The following is a 19,919-nucleotide window of genomic DNA, read 5'->3' as shown; positions in this document are numbered from 1 at the left end:
CTTTTCCTAAATGTAGCATAGGTGCTCTGAGTCTGAACTGTAGCCAAATAAGCTTGCTAAGCTTGTCAGTTCAAAGCTAAGAAACAGGCACTGCAAACATTACTGCATCCCTTTTACATGTATTATGTGGGATACAGAAAAACGTATGCAGTAAATTTTCAGCCACCAACACAGAATTTCAAAGCAGGGCTCAGGAAATCCAAATAACACACACGCTGTAAGTGCCAAATAGTTCTGCTGCTCTCACCTTGAGTTTCATCAGTGTAACAGAGCCTTGGTTGCTATAATGAAGATGCAAACTGAAGATATGCAGACATTCCTAGACAAGCATGCTTTTCTCATATCCTTCTCAAGTCTATACTCATCTCAAGCCACTAATATGGGATATGGTTCAACATTAAGACAGCTGATTTGCTGTGTCTACATGAGTAAAATGTCTAAGCTTCTGTAATAAAGACAGGTAATGAAGTCAGAATAGTCAGCGGAATTAGAAACGCAGCTCAGCTTATCTTCAAGAAGGCAGGTAGCTTACATTCTGCAAATGGTAGGACACTGAATTAAACTAGCTTTTCACTTCTGGTTCCCACTAATATGAGATTTAATACAGGCATTCAGTGCAACAGGGCCACCCTATAAGAGCTACTCTCCTAAGAGCTACTCTCCTTTACATAATTTTAAATGCATGAAAATTTACTTCTCAATTTAACAAATACATGTCACGAAAAATACAGGTTTCCTCCAATAAGTAAACAGAAATTATATATGAATTGCTGCCATATTATTTTCTCCACAGCAATCATTCCCCGTGTTCACCCACTGATACCCACTTCCTGACCTACCACTGAATATCACAACCATTTACTCATCCCATGTTGTATTTCCTCACACAATGGAAATCCTGATGAGATCATTTTAGTTGGGAATGATCTTTAGTTGGGAACAGATCTCTAAAAAGAGGCAAACTTGGAGGCAAATTTTTCCAAACTTTCTGTTCATCCCCAATTAATTAAATGCATTAACTGAGCATCTTCATACATCTCAGAGCTTCCACTGCTAAATTTTTCCCCCACTAAGCACTATGAGCTTGCACTGTAACTGAATCTTGTTGAGGAGATGGCAGAATTTAAACCAAGAAGTACTTTAAAACTTAATTATTAGATGACAGTGGTGTGCAGCAGAAAAAAAAACAAAAGGAGACATGAAGCCACAAATATTAAATTTACTGTCACAGAGGCAAAGACATTCATTCCTCTAAAAGGATTAAGCTTCTGGGACAGCGCAGTGCCCATCAAGTTGTATTTTTGTATTTCACGTGAAGAACTGCCAGGTAGGACAGAAAACACTTCAGATTTTTTTGTCCTGAGTTGGGATTGGATTGTTTTACCCTAACTGCTTATTAAGAACTTTGAAGAATGCAAGTAATTACAGGTTATTTTTCCTGTCCCCTGAGTTTTCCCATTCTTTACTCCTACAAAATATTCTGATACAAAGAATCAACAGGTAGCATTTGGGCCTGCTGATTCCTTGCATACCTGTTCATTCTCTGGTAGCTACAAATGCAACACATTTTCTGCCTACGTTCTAAGATGTTCTACAGCTTCCAGGAGTCCTAGTAAGATTAATAGTTGCATTAAGTTCTTACCCCAACCTATATTAACCCTACAGAACTGCAGTAGCAATGCTTGCCCAGATTACAGATACAAGGAGTCTTCCAATAAGTTCTCAGGCTGAGAGATTTGATTCCCAGAGTCTTCAACATTCATTTCCCACATTCCTGGCAGAATGAGGGCAGTGAACACAGACACACAGGCTGGGCGTGAAAAATCCAGTGGCTTTCCACTAGGGCTCCTCGTAGGAAAGAGATCCTGGATATTGTTTGTGCCACCAAAGGGCAGCAAAAGCCATCTGTAGACTATTAATGGGAAAAAAAAAGTCTTCTGGTGTCACTGTCAGAGGGAGCTCAAATCAAAGACCTATTACTGGTACCACTGGGCTATTCATTATGATGACATTCCTTCAAACAAATAAAAAAAAAAGCCATGCCAATTTCTTGGCAGACTACTCATACAAATTGCAGAAGATAAAGACACTTTTTGGCTGTAGCTTCAATTAAATAGCAAAATTATGTATATTTATAACACACACTGGCTATAATCATACTGAAGAACAATTTAAAAAAAAAAAAGATGTCCATATGACTGCAGAGTTCAAGGTAACAGATCTAATAAGCAATTATTATCAGTAATGATATTTTACACATACACTGTGCTTTACATTAAATTCATCATCATAGGGGTCATAGAACGACTCAGATTGGAAGGGACATTAAAATCCACCCAGTTCCAACCACCTGCCATGAGCCGGCTGACCCCCACCAGCTCAGGTTGCCAAGGGCCCATCCAACCTGGCCTTGAGCACCTCCAGGGATGGGGCAAACTGCAGAATAGTTTCCACTCCCTTTCCAGAGAACAGAGTAGGAGGAAGATGCCCAAAATGGGTCGGATGCAGACAAGGGCTGAAGGAAGGTGTGACACGAGCTAGGCCTTGATCTTCCTGTGCCACTTTTGGGCAGCTGCTGCAGAGATTTTCATTCTGAATTTCCTTTCAGTTCCTGTACGGTCCCAGTGGCCTAACATTTTAATTAGCCACAAATTGAGATTGAAATCTTTTTGAAAATGCTTTTGAGTTTCTTTCTTTACTTACTTCTAAAATACTGAAGCTGAACATTTTTTCTTTTTTCCTGGAACCAGAAATTAATTTCACTCTTCAATTCTTCAAATGATTTTCTTAAAAAGCCAACACCTGAACTAGATGATTGAAGGACACTGAAGGAGAAAAACACATCTCCAATTCCCTCTGTCTGTCCCATTCTTGCATCAGAACAGATTCTCTCAAGACAAATGCTGCTTTAATTCAGTATCTCATGCCAGGGTTTCAGTGCTTTTGTCCACTCACTCAAACAATATTTCTGCTCTATCAGACAGCATCATTAACCTAGTCCTTCAGATCTATCAACTATCATCACTTATATAACTGTCTCACAATGTAGTGATATGAAATAGTTTGTGGAGGGAGAACTTTGGGGAATAATTTTGTCTCCCAAGCAAGGTTACTGGAGGCAGAACAGTGGAGACAAGAGAACCTCAAGATATCAAAAGTTTCAGTGATTTGGGAGTTGGTCTTCTCCCTGCTTATGATTTACATATTCTCTCTGCTTTCTTCACACTCTTTAGGTCCCAATTCACAGCAGCCCTGTCACAGCCCTAAAAACCTATGAAATTATTTATTTAACCAAAATCTGATAATTTTTCCTAATTTCTTATTTTCCATCTTTTTTTCAGTTAACAAATTCTCTTTCTTTTTCTCTGTTTTAGAGAATTTTATCATTTCTGACACATGTTTTGTTACAGATATCTTGTTTTGAACTTAACGCTTGATTCCTTTAGAGACTATTAACTTCTGGCTTCTTAATTTCCAAGAAAATAACTTTACAACAAATCCACCCCTCCTTAATCCACCAAAAGACTAATTTAAAAGTATCCATATTTTACTGGCAAAGCAGCATAATCTAGTATTGGAAATATCCTGCCTAATCTACAATCATAAATCATGTGAAGTATCTACCCTTTCATTTCAAGCTGCTCACAGTAGCTAGAATCATTCCCCAGAAAGAACACCGCCTCCTCACTACTTGACTGGAATATTCTGGTTGCAATTAGACTTCACCTTTTAGAAGTAAGCTCCAGGGAACTGTCTAATTCTAATTAGAAATCTCAACTGTACATTTTTTATTACCTGACCAAAAATAACAGGAACACGAGAATTCAGCCTGCAGATAATCAGATTGATTTGTCATTGCCATTGAAAACGAATCTTGTCATGGATAACTCTGTAACAGAGTATGCTTAAATGTAAATGCTCATCTTCCCATCTTTCGTGAACTGCCTCAAAAATGACAAGAAGCAATCCTCCCTCCGTTACTCATTTTAAATGAGTATTCCAGGTTAAAAGATAATAGCTCAATATCCCAGTGGAGACCAGTGATGAGTGGCATTCTTCAGGGATAGATGTTGGGGCTGGCATATTTAACACCACTGTAGGTGACACATACAGTAGGACCAAGTGCACCATCAGCAAGTTTGCAGGTGACACCAAGCTGAGTGGTGCTGTCAATGCACTAGAAGAAAAATATGCCAACAAGAGGGACCTGGACAGGCTTGAAAGCTGGGCCCATGCCAACTTCATGAAGCTCAACAAGACCAAACCCAAAGCCCCGCATTTGGGTCAGGGCACAAAAGCACAAAAAAGGACGGGTGGAGAATGGCTTAAGTGCCCTGAGAAGTATTTAGAATCATAGAATCACTAAGGTTGGAAAAGACCTAAAAGATCACCCAGTCCAACCATTCACCTATTCCCAATAGCTCCCACTAAACCATGTCCCTCAACACAACATCCAGTCTTTCCTTGAACACCCCCAGGCTCGGTGACTCCACCACCTCCCTGGGCATCCATTCCAGTGCCTGACCACCCTTTCTGAAAAGTAATACTTCCTCATGTCCAGCCTGAATCTCCCCTGCCGTAGCTTGAAACCATTCCCCCTGGTCCTATCACTAATGACACGAGAGAAGAGGCCGACCCCCAGCTCACTACAACCTCCCTTCAGGAAGTTATAGAGAGCAATAAGGTCTCCCCTGAGCCTCCTCTTCTCCAGGCTGAACATTCCCAGCTCCTTCAGCCTCTCCTCATATGGCCTGTGTTCCTCATATGGCCTGTGTTCCATTTGGGGGTATCAGTTGACGAAAGATTCAACATCAGCTGGCAACATGCACTTGCAGCCCAGAAGGCCAACCATATCCTGGGTTGCATCAAGAGATGCGTGACCAGCAGGTTGAGGGAGGTGATTCTGCCCCTCTTCTGCCCCTCTGCTCTCATGAGACCCCATCTGGAGTACTGCATCCAGCTCTGGTACCCTCAAGACAAGGACACGGTGTTGTTGTAGAGGGCCACAAAGATGATCAGATGAACTCCCTCCCTGTGAGGACAGGCTGAAAGAGCTGGAGCCCTTCAGCATAGAGAAGGGAAGGCTCCAAGGAGACCTTACAGTGGCCTTCCAGTAACTGAAAGGGACTCACAAGAAAGCTAGGAAGGGAGGTTTTTTTACTAGGGCAGGTAGCAACAGGACAAGGGAAAATGGCTTTAAACTGGAAGAGGGTAGTTTTAGACTAGATATTAGGAAGAAATTCTTTACTGTGAGAGTGGTGAGACACTGGAACAGGTTGCCCAGTGAGGTTGAGGATGTCCCCTCCCTGGAAGCATTCAAGGCCAGGCTGGATGGGGCTGCGAGCAGCCTGGTCTAGAGGGAGGTGTCCCTGCATATAGCATGGGGGTTGGAACTACATGATCTTAAAGGTCCCTTCCAACTCAAACCATGCTATTATTCTATGATACAGTCAAATGGTGATTTTAATTAGTTTAAAGTACAGAATCAGGTCAAGCATTTTGTAAAATTTTCAATAATGTATTCGTCGATATTTTCATTTACAAAAAAAAAAAAAAAAAAAAAAGCTCCTACAATCACATTCTCCTGCAAAAAAATAAGTTTAATTTTCTTTACAACTTGTTTATAAAACAAAATACTGATAAAGTTGATATTAAAATATTTGAGGTATACAAACACAAATTTTACTACCTAACTTCTGCTCAGTCTGTTATGTTTCACTTGCCTGTTCTTGCTCATGTCCTATACCAATGCACAGAGTCAGAGTAGGAAGGGACCTCTGGGTACGCTCCAACCCCAGCAACAGCATCCAGGGCTATCCATGTCCAGACAGCTTTGGAAGATCTCCAAGGAGAAGATCCCACAGCCTCTCTGGGCAACCCGCACCAGTGCTCCATCACCTGCACAGCACAGAAGTGCTCCTGGTGCTCAGAGGGAACCTGCTGTGCTCCAGTTTGTACCCATTGCTCATTGCCCCTTGTCCTGGCACTAAGCACCACTAAAAAGATGGCTCTGTCCTCTTTCACATTCTCTTTCATTAATTATAGACATTTCTAAGATCATAGAATATCCAAGTTGGAAGTGACCCAAGGATCAACTCCAACTCCCAGCTCCACACAGGACCTCCCAAAACCCAAACCCAATGTCTGAGAGCACTGTCCAAACGCTCCTTGAACTCCAGCAGCTCGGGGCCGTGCCCACAGCCCTGGGCAGGCTGTTCCATGCCCACCACCCTGTGCTGCAGACCCTTTCCCTCACCCCCAGCTGCCCTCCCCTGACGCAGCTCCATGCCGTTCCCTGTCGCTGTCACACAGAGCAGAGCTCAGCGCTGCCCTCTGCTCCCTGTGAGGAGCTGCAGCCGTCATCAGGCCTCCCCTCAGCCTGCTCTGCTCTGGGCTGAGCACACCACGGACCTCAGCTGCCCCTCATACATCTTGTGCTACAGACTCTTCACCATTTTTGTAGTCTTCATTTGGATATTCTCCAGGTTTTATGTCCTTCTTACATTGTGGCATCCAAAACTGCACACAGTACTTGAGATTACACCGCAACAGTTTCATATTCAACTTTCCAACAACAGAAACCTCAGATCCCTTCTGGGAGGCTGTTCTGCATCATTTCGTCCTCTAATCTGAACATATATCCACATTTGCCCCATTCCAGGTGCAGAATCCAGTGCTTACGCCTGTTAAACTTCCTAAAGTCACCTCCAAGCCTCCTTATTTTCTCCAAGCTGAATAGACTCAGATCTCTCAGCTTCTCCTTACAGGAAAGTTGCTCCAGTCCCTTCAACATCTTGGTGTCCTTTCCAGTATGTCCAAATATGTCCCAGTCTTTCTTGTACTGGGAACCCAGACCTGTACATTGCACTCCACCTATGGCTTCTCCAGTGCTGAAGAGAAGGGAAGAATCATCTCTGTTGACCTGCTGACACTCTCCTAATACAGCTTAGGCATTAGGCAAATTTAGCCTTCTTAGCAGCAAGGCACATTGCTGACTCATGTTCAATTTGGTGTCTAGCAGGAATCCTAAATCCCAGCTCCTTTTCTGCCAAGCTCCTTCCCAGATGGGTTGCCCCCAGCATGTACTGGTGCCTGAAGTGTTCCCCAGTACTTGGCATTTTACATACTGAACTTCACACAATTCTTTCCAGTTCTTCCCGTTCACCTCTCCAGACTGTCAAGGTCCCTCTAGATGACAAAATGTTTTATGGAAAATTTTCAACAATGATATTTTATTCTAACACTTTTTGATGCATTTTTAAGTGTCCAGGACAACTTACTTTCTTGAGGAAAACACAGAACTTTACTGTCTAACTGTAAGTGCAATAAACAACCTCATTTTCCCTAACATATCCTTCATTGCTGCAAATGGAAGTATGGCTAATATTGCTCAAAAGGTGCAAGACAGAAGGTCATTCTGCATCACTTTTATCATAAATGGTTTATACAAAATAAACGCTTAAGACTTCATTCGTCTCCCCTTTGTGACATTTACTCAACCTTTAGCTTGCTCTGAGATTTAACAGAAATTACACCATTCTGCATACTACCATGTCGTAAGAGAATAATTTTATTCAGGAATAAAATCCAGAATATTTCCCTACAATGTATACAAAAAACTACAAACCAGTTTTATATTTTATTTTATCATAAGGTATTTGTATGTCAAAATCATTCAAGGGTTACAGGCTTTGTTGTCCTTTACACCAGACTGCTGTAAGATATATGCCAATACAAAAATTATGTTCCTAATTAATCAGACACTTCCAGCCACACACTTCAGCTTTATTTTTCCCCACTGTGTTGCATTTAGAACTGTACTCAATAGACCACAAAATAGTATATTTTAACATCCTCTATAACTTATGCTAGTCTCAAAACTTCTACAGGATAAGTGATAAAAGAAAATATGATTTAGAAACACAAAAGATGTTGCAGAAGAATACATTCCATTGCAGTAGTACTGCAATGAAGTATTTGAATTCTCAGTCATCCATATCTGTTTTTTTTTTTAGTAGACAGTAGCCAATGTATGAACTTCACTTCAGTGCAAACGCTTCAAAAAAAGAAAACAGCTTCACAAAATGTCTCTTAGAATCACCAAGGCTTGAAAAGACCTCCAAGATCATCCAGTTCAATCATCCACCTACCCCCAGTATTTCCTCACTAAACCATGTCCTCCAGTACAACATGTAAATATTTCTTGAACACCCCTAGGGACGGTGACTCCACACCTCCCTGTGCAGCCCGTTTCTGTGCCTGACCACATTTTTTGGAGAAAAAAACTTTTGTAATACTCAACCTCAACCTTCCCAGGTGCAACCTGAGGCCATTCCCTCCAGTTTTATCACTTGTTACACAAGAGAAGGGGTCGACCCCCACCTCACCACAAGCTCCTTTCAGGCAGTTGTAGAGAGTGATAAGGTCTCCCCTGAGCCTCCTCTTCTCCACACTGAGCAATCCCAGCTCCTTCAGCTGCTCCCCATAAGACTTGTGCTCCAGCTTTGTTGCCCTTCTCTGGACAAGCTCCAGAGCCTTGATGTCTTTCTTGCAGTGAGGAGCTCAAAACTGAATACAGTACTCAATGTGCAGCCTCCTGCTGGCAGTACTGTTTCTTTTGGCATGTACCTCAGATTTTGTTCTACCCAGACATCACTTTAGCTTCTAGAGTAATGCAGGACAATTTAGATGTACATTTCTCTAGATGGGAAAAAAGTAAATGTCACTCTTATCTTCAAGGAGCACAAGAAGGAAGACCTGGAGAACTAATAAGCCTCACCTCAATCCCTGGGAAGGTGATGGAAGTGCTAATCTGCAACCTGGAAACCACTTTTAGGCACATGGAAGAGCAGAAAATTGGGAATAGTCAGCATGGATTCACCAAAAGGAAGACATGTCTGATCAACATGATGAGCTTCTGTAATGAAATCATCAGCCTGATGGATGAAGGAAGAGCAGCGAACACTTCTTTCTGGTACTCGTAAGGCTTTTGACACTGGTGCCCTTGTTGCTCAGAAGCCTAAGGGTATTCTGGGCTGATTAGACAAAGTATAACTAGCAGGTCAAGGGATGTGATTCTTCCTCTCTACTCAGCACTGGTGAGGTTGCACCTTGAGTCCTACTTTCATTTCTGGGCTCCCTGTATACCAAACCCAGGCATACTGCAAAGTGTCCAATGGAGAGCCAGAAATGTAATGAATGGACAGAAGCTCCTCATAGGACTTCTCCTAGGAGAATTTGCTGAAAGAGCTGGGTCTGTTCAGCCTGGAGAAGAGGATGCTCATAGAGATCTCGCCAATGCCTATAAATACCTGAAGGGAGAGTACAGTGAGAATGAAGTCAGACTCTTTAGTAGTGCCCCAGGACAAGGGGCAGTGGACACAAACTGCAGAACACGACGTTCCTTCAGAACACCAGGAAGCATTCTGTGCTGTGCAGGTGATGGAGCACTGGCACAGGTTGCCCAGAGACGTTGTGGAGTCTCTTCCCAGGAAACCTTTCAAAGCAACCAAGGCAGTGTCCTGGGCATGCTGCTCTGGCTGTCCCTCTGCTCTAGCAGGAACAGCCAGAGCAGCATGCCCAGGACATGCTCACCTCAGACATTCTGTGATTCCGTGCTATTCCAAGGTCTTTCACACTCCATGACTGTACAAGTGAAAGCAGGTTGCAATGTTTTCCTTCAAGGATTAACTAGTGTTCTCAGAAATAAACAAATTATGGAGATTTATAACTCTAAATACAGAAATATATCTATCCAGAAATATTAACCCTTTTTCTTAATTACTTTATTTGAAACACAGCATAGAAGATACATTCACGCAAGGTAAGAGCTTGATCTTAATGTTCTGCATAAATACGAGCTTTGCCAATTGAATTGTATTAAGTCAATACAACCAGCAAGTTCAGAAACAAATTTTCTTAACATAGAGATAAAATTAAGCTCATTATTTCAGAGGATAAATATTTATCTGGGATGGTATTTCTAGCAACAAAAGAATAAAAGGAACATAAGCCTAATGAATTCACTTGTGAAATACACAGTAATTCAACAGATGCTTACTGATGCAGAAAGAATGCATGGCGAATAGCACTACACACTCCAGGACCAAGACAGTTAAAAAGGTAACAGGACTCGAGAAAAAGAAGCAATTCAACAGTTTTTGTGACTTATATCTGACATTTTAACATCAACATCATCAAAAGAAAAAAACTATCTTCTTCTGGAAAAATCAATCCATCAGGCATAGGAGAAGGGAAGACACTGACCATTCTGCTTCTCTCAGAGCAGAAAGCTTCATACACTTTCATTTGAAATGATTGCATAGCACCTTGACTTCTAAACTACTCATTTACTCTTTCTGAGAAGTGCTCAAACAGTTCAAGTACAACTGTAAGAATACACAACACACCACTTTCTAGTGTAATCTTCTACAAAAGCTTTCATCATTATGTCACTTCTCTACCTTCTTCTCCTGCTCTTGACAAATCTTTCCTCCAGGTGTACAATTTTTAAGTCACAACATATATTAGAGAACCACTACAGAAATTTGTCAGTGTTCAACAGTGGATGATAAGGGTTCTTTCAGCAGAATATTTATTCATAAATATTAATAAGTGGTATTTTGAGCCATACAGTAACATCATATATTTAAAAAAACAACTCTCTGGGCAGCCTGTTCTCTTTCATCCTCAAAGTAAAGAAGCTTTTCCGCACGTTGTCAATTACACAAGTGCTCTAAAGCTTAAGATGCAAGCATTTCTTCTAACTAGCTATTGAGTTCAGGAAAAGTTACTAACACTTCCACAGCTTCACAGCTCTATTCAACATATTAGGCATATAATGAAGACTTGCAGTTAAATATCACGTAGGCAATCCAACCCATTGCAGATCAATACTCACACAGAACATAGTAGGAAGGAGGAAAATAAGACAATTGCAAATGAGTGCAAAAGAGCAGCAACTCATTACTGGATAATGGACAGAGAGGATGAAAAACCTAACACAGAAAATGTTTCTACCTGAAATTAATTACTGTACTGCCTAATTATGTGTGTAATTAATATAAGAAGTCTTTTTCCATCTTTACTACACGCCTACTTAAAACACAGAAGTCTTCCATCTGAGACGGTCATGTTCAAACAGAGGAATAAGCTTTTGTGTCCCACTGAAGTCATCTGTACCACACCCCAAAAACTGTTCACCACAAGATAGCAGAGCAGAACACAATGGATTGGCACTCGACTCCTGTTTCACAGAATCACAGAATTGTAGGTGTTGGAAGGGACCTCTGGAGAGCCCAATCCCCTGCTAAAGCATGTTCTCTACAGCAGGTTGCCCAAGGAAGCAGCCAGAAGGGTTTTGAATATACCTCCATACAAGGAGATTCCACCACCAATCTGGGCAGCCTGTTCCAGTGCTTTTTCATTCTCAAAGTAAATAAGTTTTTTTCTCGTGTTTGTATAGAATTTCCTAAGTATCAGCTCATGTTCATTGTCCCTTGTTCTGTCATTTGGCACTGCTGAAAAGAGCTTGGCCCCATCCACTTGACTCCCGCCATGTAGATATACATAAGTACTGATAAGATCCCCAATGCATTTATAAGGTCCCCAAAAAAGTCAGTCAATTTCTCAAAAGTCAAAGTATTGCATAAGTAGTATCACAGAATCATAAAGGCTGAAAAAGATCTCTATCATCTAGTTCAGCAGTACCAAGAAGGCATTGAGAAGCTCAGCTTTTTCTTTATCCTTAACGTTCATATTTCCTGCTACATCCAGTAAAGAATGAAGATTCTCTTGGCCCTCCTCCTGTTAACATATTTGTAAAAACATTTTTTGTTCCTTAGCACAGTGGGCAGATCGAGCTTGCACTGTGCTTTAGCCTTTCTGACTCTCTCCCTGCATAGATGCACTTCTGCTTAGACACTGGCCTCGTCCCCAGTGCTGTAATTGTTCCCCCAGACTCATCTCTAGTGAGCCTGGTTTCATCTCCTTCCACCTTCATGCCTAGGTTAAAGCCCTCTCAGTGAGCCCTGCCAGCTACTAGGCTAGGATCCATTCCCCCGTTGAGACAGATGGGATCCATCTGCAGCCATCACACCAGGTGCTCAATAAACTGCCCTAGGGTCAAAAGAAAAAAGAAGAAAAAAAAACAACAGGATTCCTGCTGTGGCACCAGTCTCTCAGCCATGTATTATCAGATGTATTTTCCTGGGCCTCAGTATCCCTCCCTGCCACTGAAGGGACAGAGGAGAACACCACCTGCACTTGGAGGGTCCTTATCTCCCTGTCCTTATCTCCAGCCATGAGTTTTCTGTCCATCACATTTTCTCCCTCTGCTCTTTTGAGAAGTGAGACAGGTGTATGGCAGTGCTGAGCTGTTCACTGTTGTGAAATCTTCACAAAAGCCAATACCCAGAAGCCCAGCTTTTTACCAGGACTCAGATGAATCTGAGTAAGATTTTGTTTATTTGTTTCTAACAACAACAAAAAAAATTGTATCTGCTACATCTAGTAACACTGTTTTCTAGGCATTTGTCTACAATCTTTTGCCTTCTTCCTCAATTTTTTTTAAACGTGCTCAGAAGAGAGTCAAACCAAGAGGCTTTGCTCAGCAGTTACGGCATGCCTCTCACTGACAAGACATTTAAAGTTCACAATTACCATGAAATTTACAAGAAGGTCATACACACAGTCAACAAATACTGCTGATGCCTACATTTTGGTGATCAAATTTAAAAGCAACATCTGATGATATTGCCTTTGCATCTCAGCTGTCTCTGAAGAACAACAAAGAAACTGATGCACCCCAATCCAGAGATGACCCAAGTATACCTAGACTATGTCATGTTACCTGTTAAATGCCTGCTTCTGCCAAACCCAGTCTGACAACAGAACAGGGAGCCACTGGGATTCATTAATTATTTAAAACAATACTATTACTACTCTGGCAAAAGAATTTAAGAGAGGCTTTTATCTCAATGCCATAGGCCTAACAAGCTCATCTGCATCACTTTCAAAATCCAAATACTGACACTTTAAAAATTCTAATCCACTTAGTTTTCTGCTTTTAAATCTCCTGCAATCAGTTAGCTGCTGCCGAAGGGGATTCCAGAGCCTGTCACTGGGTGTACAAATACCACCCCACCTCCTTACTGCAAAGCTGTGATATCCAAGTTTAAAAGCAGTCTTAATAGATGTCTTCAAGAAATAGGCTGAAATATCAGACTCATTTCCTAAACTTGGAAATAATGTTTATTAACACTTTCTCTCTGCTATGATAACTAGCGTGCAGAACTCCAAAAAAAACAGTACTAAATTAACTGAGCATATTTATGCACAATACATAATATGTATTTATTGTTTAAACTTTATGAATGTATTTTATCCTCCTTCTCTCCCCTGAAGTTTATATTAAAATATCACTTCCATATCTGAATTTGGTTTTTATACCTCACACAAGAATGCAAATTGGAATTTCACTGCCAAGCATCCAATAACTATAGCTGCAGTTGCATAGGTATAACATCATGCAGTTCTCACTTGCACACAGTAATATTACAGATGTATCCAAGCCTGAAGGCTTCAGTTTTATATTCTTCTAAAAAATAGTTTTAACTGCATTTTAGGTCTACTCAGAAGCACGGACTGAAACTACTTTTTAATTCAGTCACGGAAATCTCACATTCTTTATACAAACAGATCCGCTTGTCCATGGAATACAAAAGAAGCTCTCAAACACCGTTCTTATAAAATAACATAACACATTCTGCAAACATTCGCTCCATCTATCACCTGCAGCTACAGTATTCAAAAAGTAGTGCTGATACTTTCTTCTTCTCTGTGGCCTTAGTATCAACCTCATGACTTCACAGGTAGTTTCATCCAGAGCAGGGAACTCACAACTAGAGAGGAGCTAAAGCACAGAGGGAAAGCAGTAGCAGTACATTCTGCCATCCTGAGCAGCACTCTGTCCATAAAGAGACCCATAAAGGGTTGAATTTTGGTGTCTGCTGATCAACACATAATTGCCTCCTGGACTGAAACTGTAAGGATTAAAACAAAACCATACACCCAAAGCAATCTATTGTATCCAGTTGCAGCTACCACTGTTTCACAAATGGCACTTATGTCACTATTCAGTACAACTTTCACAAGGTCACCCTCATCTCAAAACATTAATTTAAGCATGCTGAAATCCCAAATGGATTTCCATCATAATTAACAATAGCCACCAGATCTACTATACTGAGTGCTCAATTCCTGTTTCTAGCTCAGCATTAAGAAACACTGCCTACTCTGCTGACAGCTCTTCCTGTCAGCAGACAGACCATCAACACCCAGCTGCCAAGACAGGTGCAACCTGCAGCAGGTACGTTATACCAACCAGCAGTGAGCCCACTTCTATAGTCAACTCACACTGAACAAAAAATGAATAGCAAGCACATCAAAGTGCAGCACCGTTTTGGCATCACAGCTGAGCATGCACTACTGTTATTCAGCTCTGTAAAAGGAATAACTGTCCTGTAGGAGTTGTATTACAAATGAATTTCCCTGAAATTTAGTAAAATGACAAAATTGTTCAAACCAGCCATCGAACAAGAATTTAGGCTGATCCTACAAACAGATGTAAACAGCCCAAATCATCATATTAATACATTTAAAAAAAAATTAAAGCTTCCTAAGATGACTTTGAGAAACTACTCATACTGGCATTCTGTAAACAATTATTTTGATTTTTTTTTTTTTAAACAGAACATGACATGTAAGATTATACAATCATGTCAGCTGGAAAAGGTCATCAAGATTGAAGTCCAGCCACACACCTAACACCACAGGTCTGCTGCTAAACCCTGTCCCTAAGCTTCACATTCTCTTCAATATCTCAAAGGATGGCAATTCCACCACCTCCCCAGGCAGCCTGTTCCAATGCCTAATCACCCCTTCCATGAATAAATCCTTCCTGATTCCCAATTTAAATCTCCCCTGGTGCAACTTACGGCCACTGACTGGCATTCCATCTCTTATCACCTGAGGAAAGAGATCAATGTCCTCCTCAATGCAACGTCCTTTCAGACAGCTGTAGACAGCAAGCAGGTCACCCCTCAAACAACTTAGGAGCACTAAGTTTATCACAGCCCAATATGTTAGATTAACTGATGATGGGGTTGGTGGTTTTTTGGTCACGAGCTGCCGTGGACATCAAACAGTGTAGATCCATTTGCTATGGCAGAACTTTCAGATGACGTGAAAAAAGAGGTTCACACAAACCTCTACATCAGTCAGTTCAGTCTAAGAAACAGTGAAAAACAGTCTGAATTCATCATCACTAGAGCCACACATCCACTCTGTGAAAACACTTTCATAACTAATTTGGAGTTAGGACTTTTGCTATTCAGCTATGCTGGTTTAATTCAGAGCTGAATATTCCAGAAATTAAAAGATACTTGAAATCTCCAACACATTATGTCATGAGAAACAATCATTTCAGATAAAATGCATGTTGTCTTGAGGGTACTGCATTTTTGGTTTGGCCTTTTTTTTCGGTTGGCTGGTTTATGTCTTTGTTTTTGTTGTTTCTTTAGCTTTAGTTTCAAGCACATACTAGCACCTTGTCAAGTACATAGCTATAGTAGTAATAAATACAGCGTACACAGTAATTTCTGAACAGTTTACAAACATTATGACCTACAATTCCTAGGTGCCTCTTTGGCTCTTTTTAAAAAAACAGCACATGGAACAAAAATGCTAACTAACTTGCAAACCTTACTGGTGTGAGATGCAATCAGAAAGTCCTAAGATGCAGAAGGTTATGAACACAAGAGCTTAAAAATGCCTCACTCATCAAAAACACATTATAGGAGTGATAAACAGTTAACATATTTCAAGAAACAGTGAGATTCACTGTCACGAGTCCATGAGTCAAAACAATATTTGGAAATTTCTAGACTTTTTCTTATCATCGCCACTTCTATGAAGCCACCCCTACAGACAACTTTGAGACCAGGCAAATAATACTTTCACAATAAATCACTTGTGTCCTCCGTGACCTCAAAAAAAGAGGGGCAGATGCTGAAATAGGTTGGGGTTTTTTTTTGTACACTCATCACTTCAAACTGAGCTGTTGAATTATAATTACAATCTCATCATATTATTAGCTGAATATAATATGATACTAATTATTATTACATCACTGTCTTAATCTATTTATGTACTACATACATTCTTGTAAATGGGAAGCTACTAAGTGTTCAATTAGCAATCAGCAACCACTAAAATACCTCTGTACAGGGATGTTCTGTCCTCAACAAATTAGACAAATTATAACACATTTCATATATCTGGAAGATTAGCGCTTCAACATGAAAAATTAAATATCAGAAGTCATTAAACTGTTTATGTTCCATCACCTGGCACAGATCTAGATATCTTGAAGAGTCAGAGATAACAACTTACCACACCAATTCCTTCAAAAGCAAACACTGCTGTTCCAAAAAATAGAGGATATTTCTTCCAGCCAACCATGGGAGGCAGTTTTCGAGGATCTGCTATATCCTAAAGAAAACAAAGCAAAACAGCTCTACATAAACAACATCAGATGTTCTTACAACTCTGATCGCTGCATTCGTCTCTAGGAAAGAAAAATCAGCAGATGTTGACAAAAGAACATACTCCTCCAATCTTTCTTGTGGAACTTCTGCCTCCTATACCAGGTTGTGGATGCACTGAGACTGGAGGCACTCAAGGCCAGGCTGGATGTGGCTCTGGGCAGCCTGGTCTGGTGGTTGGTGACCCTGCACATAGCACGGGGGTTGAAACTACAGGATCATTGTGGTCCTTTTCTATGATTCTATGATTCTATTCTAGCCAACTCTCTCACTATCTTCTGTGCATCTTCTCTCACTATCTTCTCTGCCTTCCACCTCATTCTCTGCTTCCTGCCCCTTTTATGACTCACGTGAAAGCTTTCTCTACCAGTAGCACATGTATATAGCACACCATATATCTAGGTACTGTGCACGCAATGGTGTTCACCATTTATACTTTTCAAAAATAAGAATGAAAAAGTGTAGAGGTTTCTGTATGTGTTCTCAGCCATCAGTTCCATTTGTTCTATTTTCAAGTACCCCCAAATGTTAAAAACAGCAGCAACCCAGAAAACTCAAAGAACATTCAACTTATTCAGAAACAGAAGAATGCAGTATCCTTTCTTAAATAAGTAATTGTACTGGAGAAACACTAGAAACAATCTCTGAAACTGTTCTTTTGGTGCAATGAATTGAAATGGACTGGCCATAGATTGAAACCTCTGAAGTTCTGGGTGCACTCCACTCTCTTCCACTCAAGGACCCAAGAACCCTTGTAATCTGTATTTTCGATATCTTAAGTGCAGCAATATTATCCATTATTTCAAAAATTCCATAAAAATATGTTAAAAGCATATCTCAAGTGTTAAGCTGCCCCCTTACCTCAAATTACAAGATAATTCTGACTTGCAGAAATTGTCAGAAATTATTGGTTAGAGACCAACTATCCCAAGCAACATATAAGAATCAGAATAATAATAATAATAATAATAATAATAATAATAATAATAAACTTTTCTATACTCACTCTAGCAATATACTGGTAAATGATCACCAAGCTGACAGCCATGGACAGATTGGCTAGCAGTGAAAGCAAGGACAGGCTCTTCAGGTCACGAATAAAGACCAGGAGGATCATAAATGGCAGGAAACAAAGCATGTATATTCGTAAATCAGTACTCCTTTTCTCAGAAGAACTGCTGGTAACACTGACATTTATAGAAGCAGTTTTGTTTTCCAAAAATCCTTCATGGACCTGTAAGGAAAGGAAAAGTTTTCAACAGCAGTAGCACTGAGTGGTCACATTGGTGATCATGCTCCTGTTTTTTTATGGTGCTGAATGTCAAGCATTTGGGTTTCTCTATACTCACAACGCAAAGAGAAAGACAGGGCAAGAGTTTCATCCTCAACATATTTCATCCTTAAGATAAATGATGACATTGGGCCATAAAGGACCTCACTATAATCCCACTTGTGACTATAGAAGAAATCCACAAGAACAGAATCATAGAATCACCAAGGTTGGAAAAGACCCCCAAGATCATCCAGTCCAACTGTACATCTACCTCCAATATTTCCCACTAAACCATGTCTCTCAGTACACTTAAATGTTTCTTGAACACCTCCACAGATGGTGACTCCAGCACCTCCCTGGGCAGCCCATTCCAGCACCTAACCACTCTTGGAGAAGTTTTCCCTAACATTCAACCTGAATCTCCCCTGGAGCAACTTGAGACCATTCATGTAGTCCTATTGCTAGCACTACGATTACATACAAGTTTATATCTAGTGGTAACAGTTCTAAGCAGACAGCAGAGTTTCTGACACCTGATACATTTATTTTATGTGTCACATCAGAAATTCATGATGGTGTGATGTCTGAAACAGATTCCTTTACAGGAGTGCCTCACTGAATTCTATTTACATACCCCACTTTTCATTACATTTTTCATTTATATACCGCAAGCACAGCATCCACTGCCTTCAGCTGTATCTGTGAAGATTACACACTTGAGCAAAACTGGCCAACAGACTCCTGATAGTAGGTATGCACAGTTAGCAAGTGCAGAAAATTCAGTTTAATTGACCAATATGCTTCATGTAAGAACGATGTCAGAAGAATTCAGTTTCCTTAGTCGCTTAGTCCTTAGACCATTCTTCTTGCTTACACCCCAAATCCTACTCTTTCTGTCACACAGTCTACAGATTATGTAACATCCACTGGGACCAAAACAGCACTCCTCAAGCTGATCAGTTTCCTGTAATTCCTTCCTTATTCAACACAGAGCAACATACAGTACAATACACAAGGCCAGATCTAGCACTGAAACAGTGTGATACATATTTAATGCAAACAGGACTATACTGTTACCCTGTAATTCAGAATTAAAAGGACAATGAAATGCTTCACAGGTCATCCTATTGACAGGTCACCTTCAAACTGCCAAAGATGTAATAAAATGCTCCCATGCAGAAAGAATACATGTGCATATTTCAGCTTTATCACCAAACAATGAGAAAATGACACTTTTTGAGCAAACTCAGCAACTTCTTCTCAGACTCTAGATATCTTCACATTTAAGACCTTACTTGCATTCTGACGGGCGTATCTGCAAATCACAAACCTGAGTTTCTTTGATGCCCCAGTAAGAAATTCCTTTAGAAAAACTTTACTTGAAATTTGATACAATTAGAAACAGACCTGAAGCACAAATAATCTGGAAGAATCTAAGGTAATGCAGTCAACATTGTTCTAATCCCATACCATAACCAGAAAAGATTTAGAACCAAAAGCTACACTATGTCTCCAGTAGTGAGAAGAGTGTATAAACGTTTCAGAATTCAAAAGATTAAATAAATATTTAGACTCACATACAATACTGTCAACTAAATCTGATGAACACCCCATTCACTCACCAGAACCATTCCAAAATGCTTTGTCACCTCTTAGCTCTCTGAAATGGTAGATAAAGCAGGGGAAAAAGACTGCAAAGTCTGGTTTGGAACTAGTTTTTAACTAGGAACATCAAATAAGAGATATCAGTGGAAGTTCTTCCTTGTTCCATGTGGCTGTCAAGTTTACATACACCAACTTGCCAATAGCTGGATACAGACAGGAACACAAGACGTTCTCTCCGAACACGAGGGAGGACTTCTATGCTGTGCAGGTGATGCAGCACTGACATGGGTTGCTCAGAGAGGTTTTGGGTTCCCTTCCTTGGAGATCTCCCAAAGCTGCCTGGACATGGCCCTGGGTATCCCTGCTCTGGGTCTGGAGCAGGTGCTGACAGATCCTTACTAACCTCAGACATTTTGTGCATGGATGGCAATCAGAAT

The 19,919-nt window shown here is 40.6% G+C and overlaps 1 protein-coding gene across 5 annotated transcripts in view; it reads right to left on the bottom strand.

Moving 5' to 3' along the window:
* The window catches only part of SLC36A4 (solute carrier family 36 member 4), a 98,897-nt gene that overhangs the window by 60,199 nt on the left and 18,779 nt on the right, over positions 1–19,919 (bottom strand). For all 5 annotated transcript variants that reach the window (XM_048949190.1, XM_048949206.1, XM_048949224.1 and 2 more), the window contains 2 exons: positions 17,611–17,838; positions 16,453–16,551 (listed from right to left, as the gene is read on the bottom strand). In XM_048949190.1, coding sequence (XP_048805147.1) covers positions 16,453–16,551; positions 17,611–17,838 — 327 coding nt within the window. The remainder of the gene's footprint in view (positions 1–16,452; positions 16,552–17,610; positions 17,839–19,919) is intronic.

Source organism: Lagopus muta, chromosome 1 (genome assembly GCF_023343835.1).
Source record: "Lagopus muta isolate bLagMut1 chromosome 1, bLagMut1 primary, whole genome shotgun sequence".
In the NCBI taxonomy this organism is placed as follows: domain Eukaryota; kingdom Metazoa; phylum Chordata; class Aves; order Galliformes; family Phasianidae; genus Lagopus; species Lagopus muta.
This window is presented reverse-complemented; position numbering and strand designations above follow the sequence as displayed.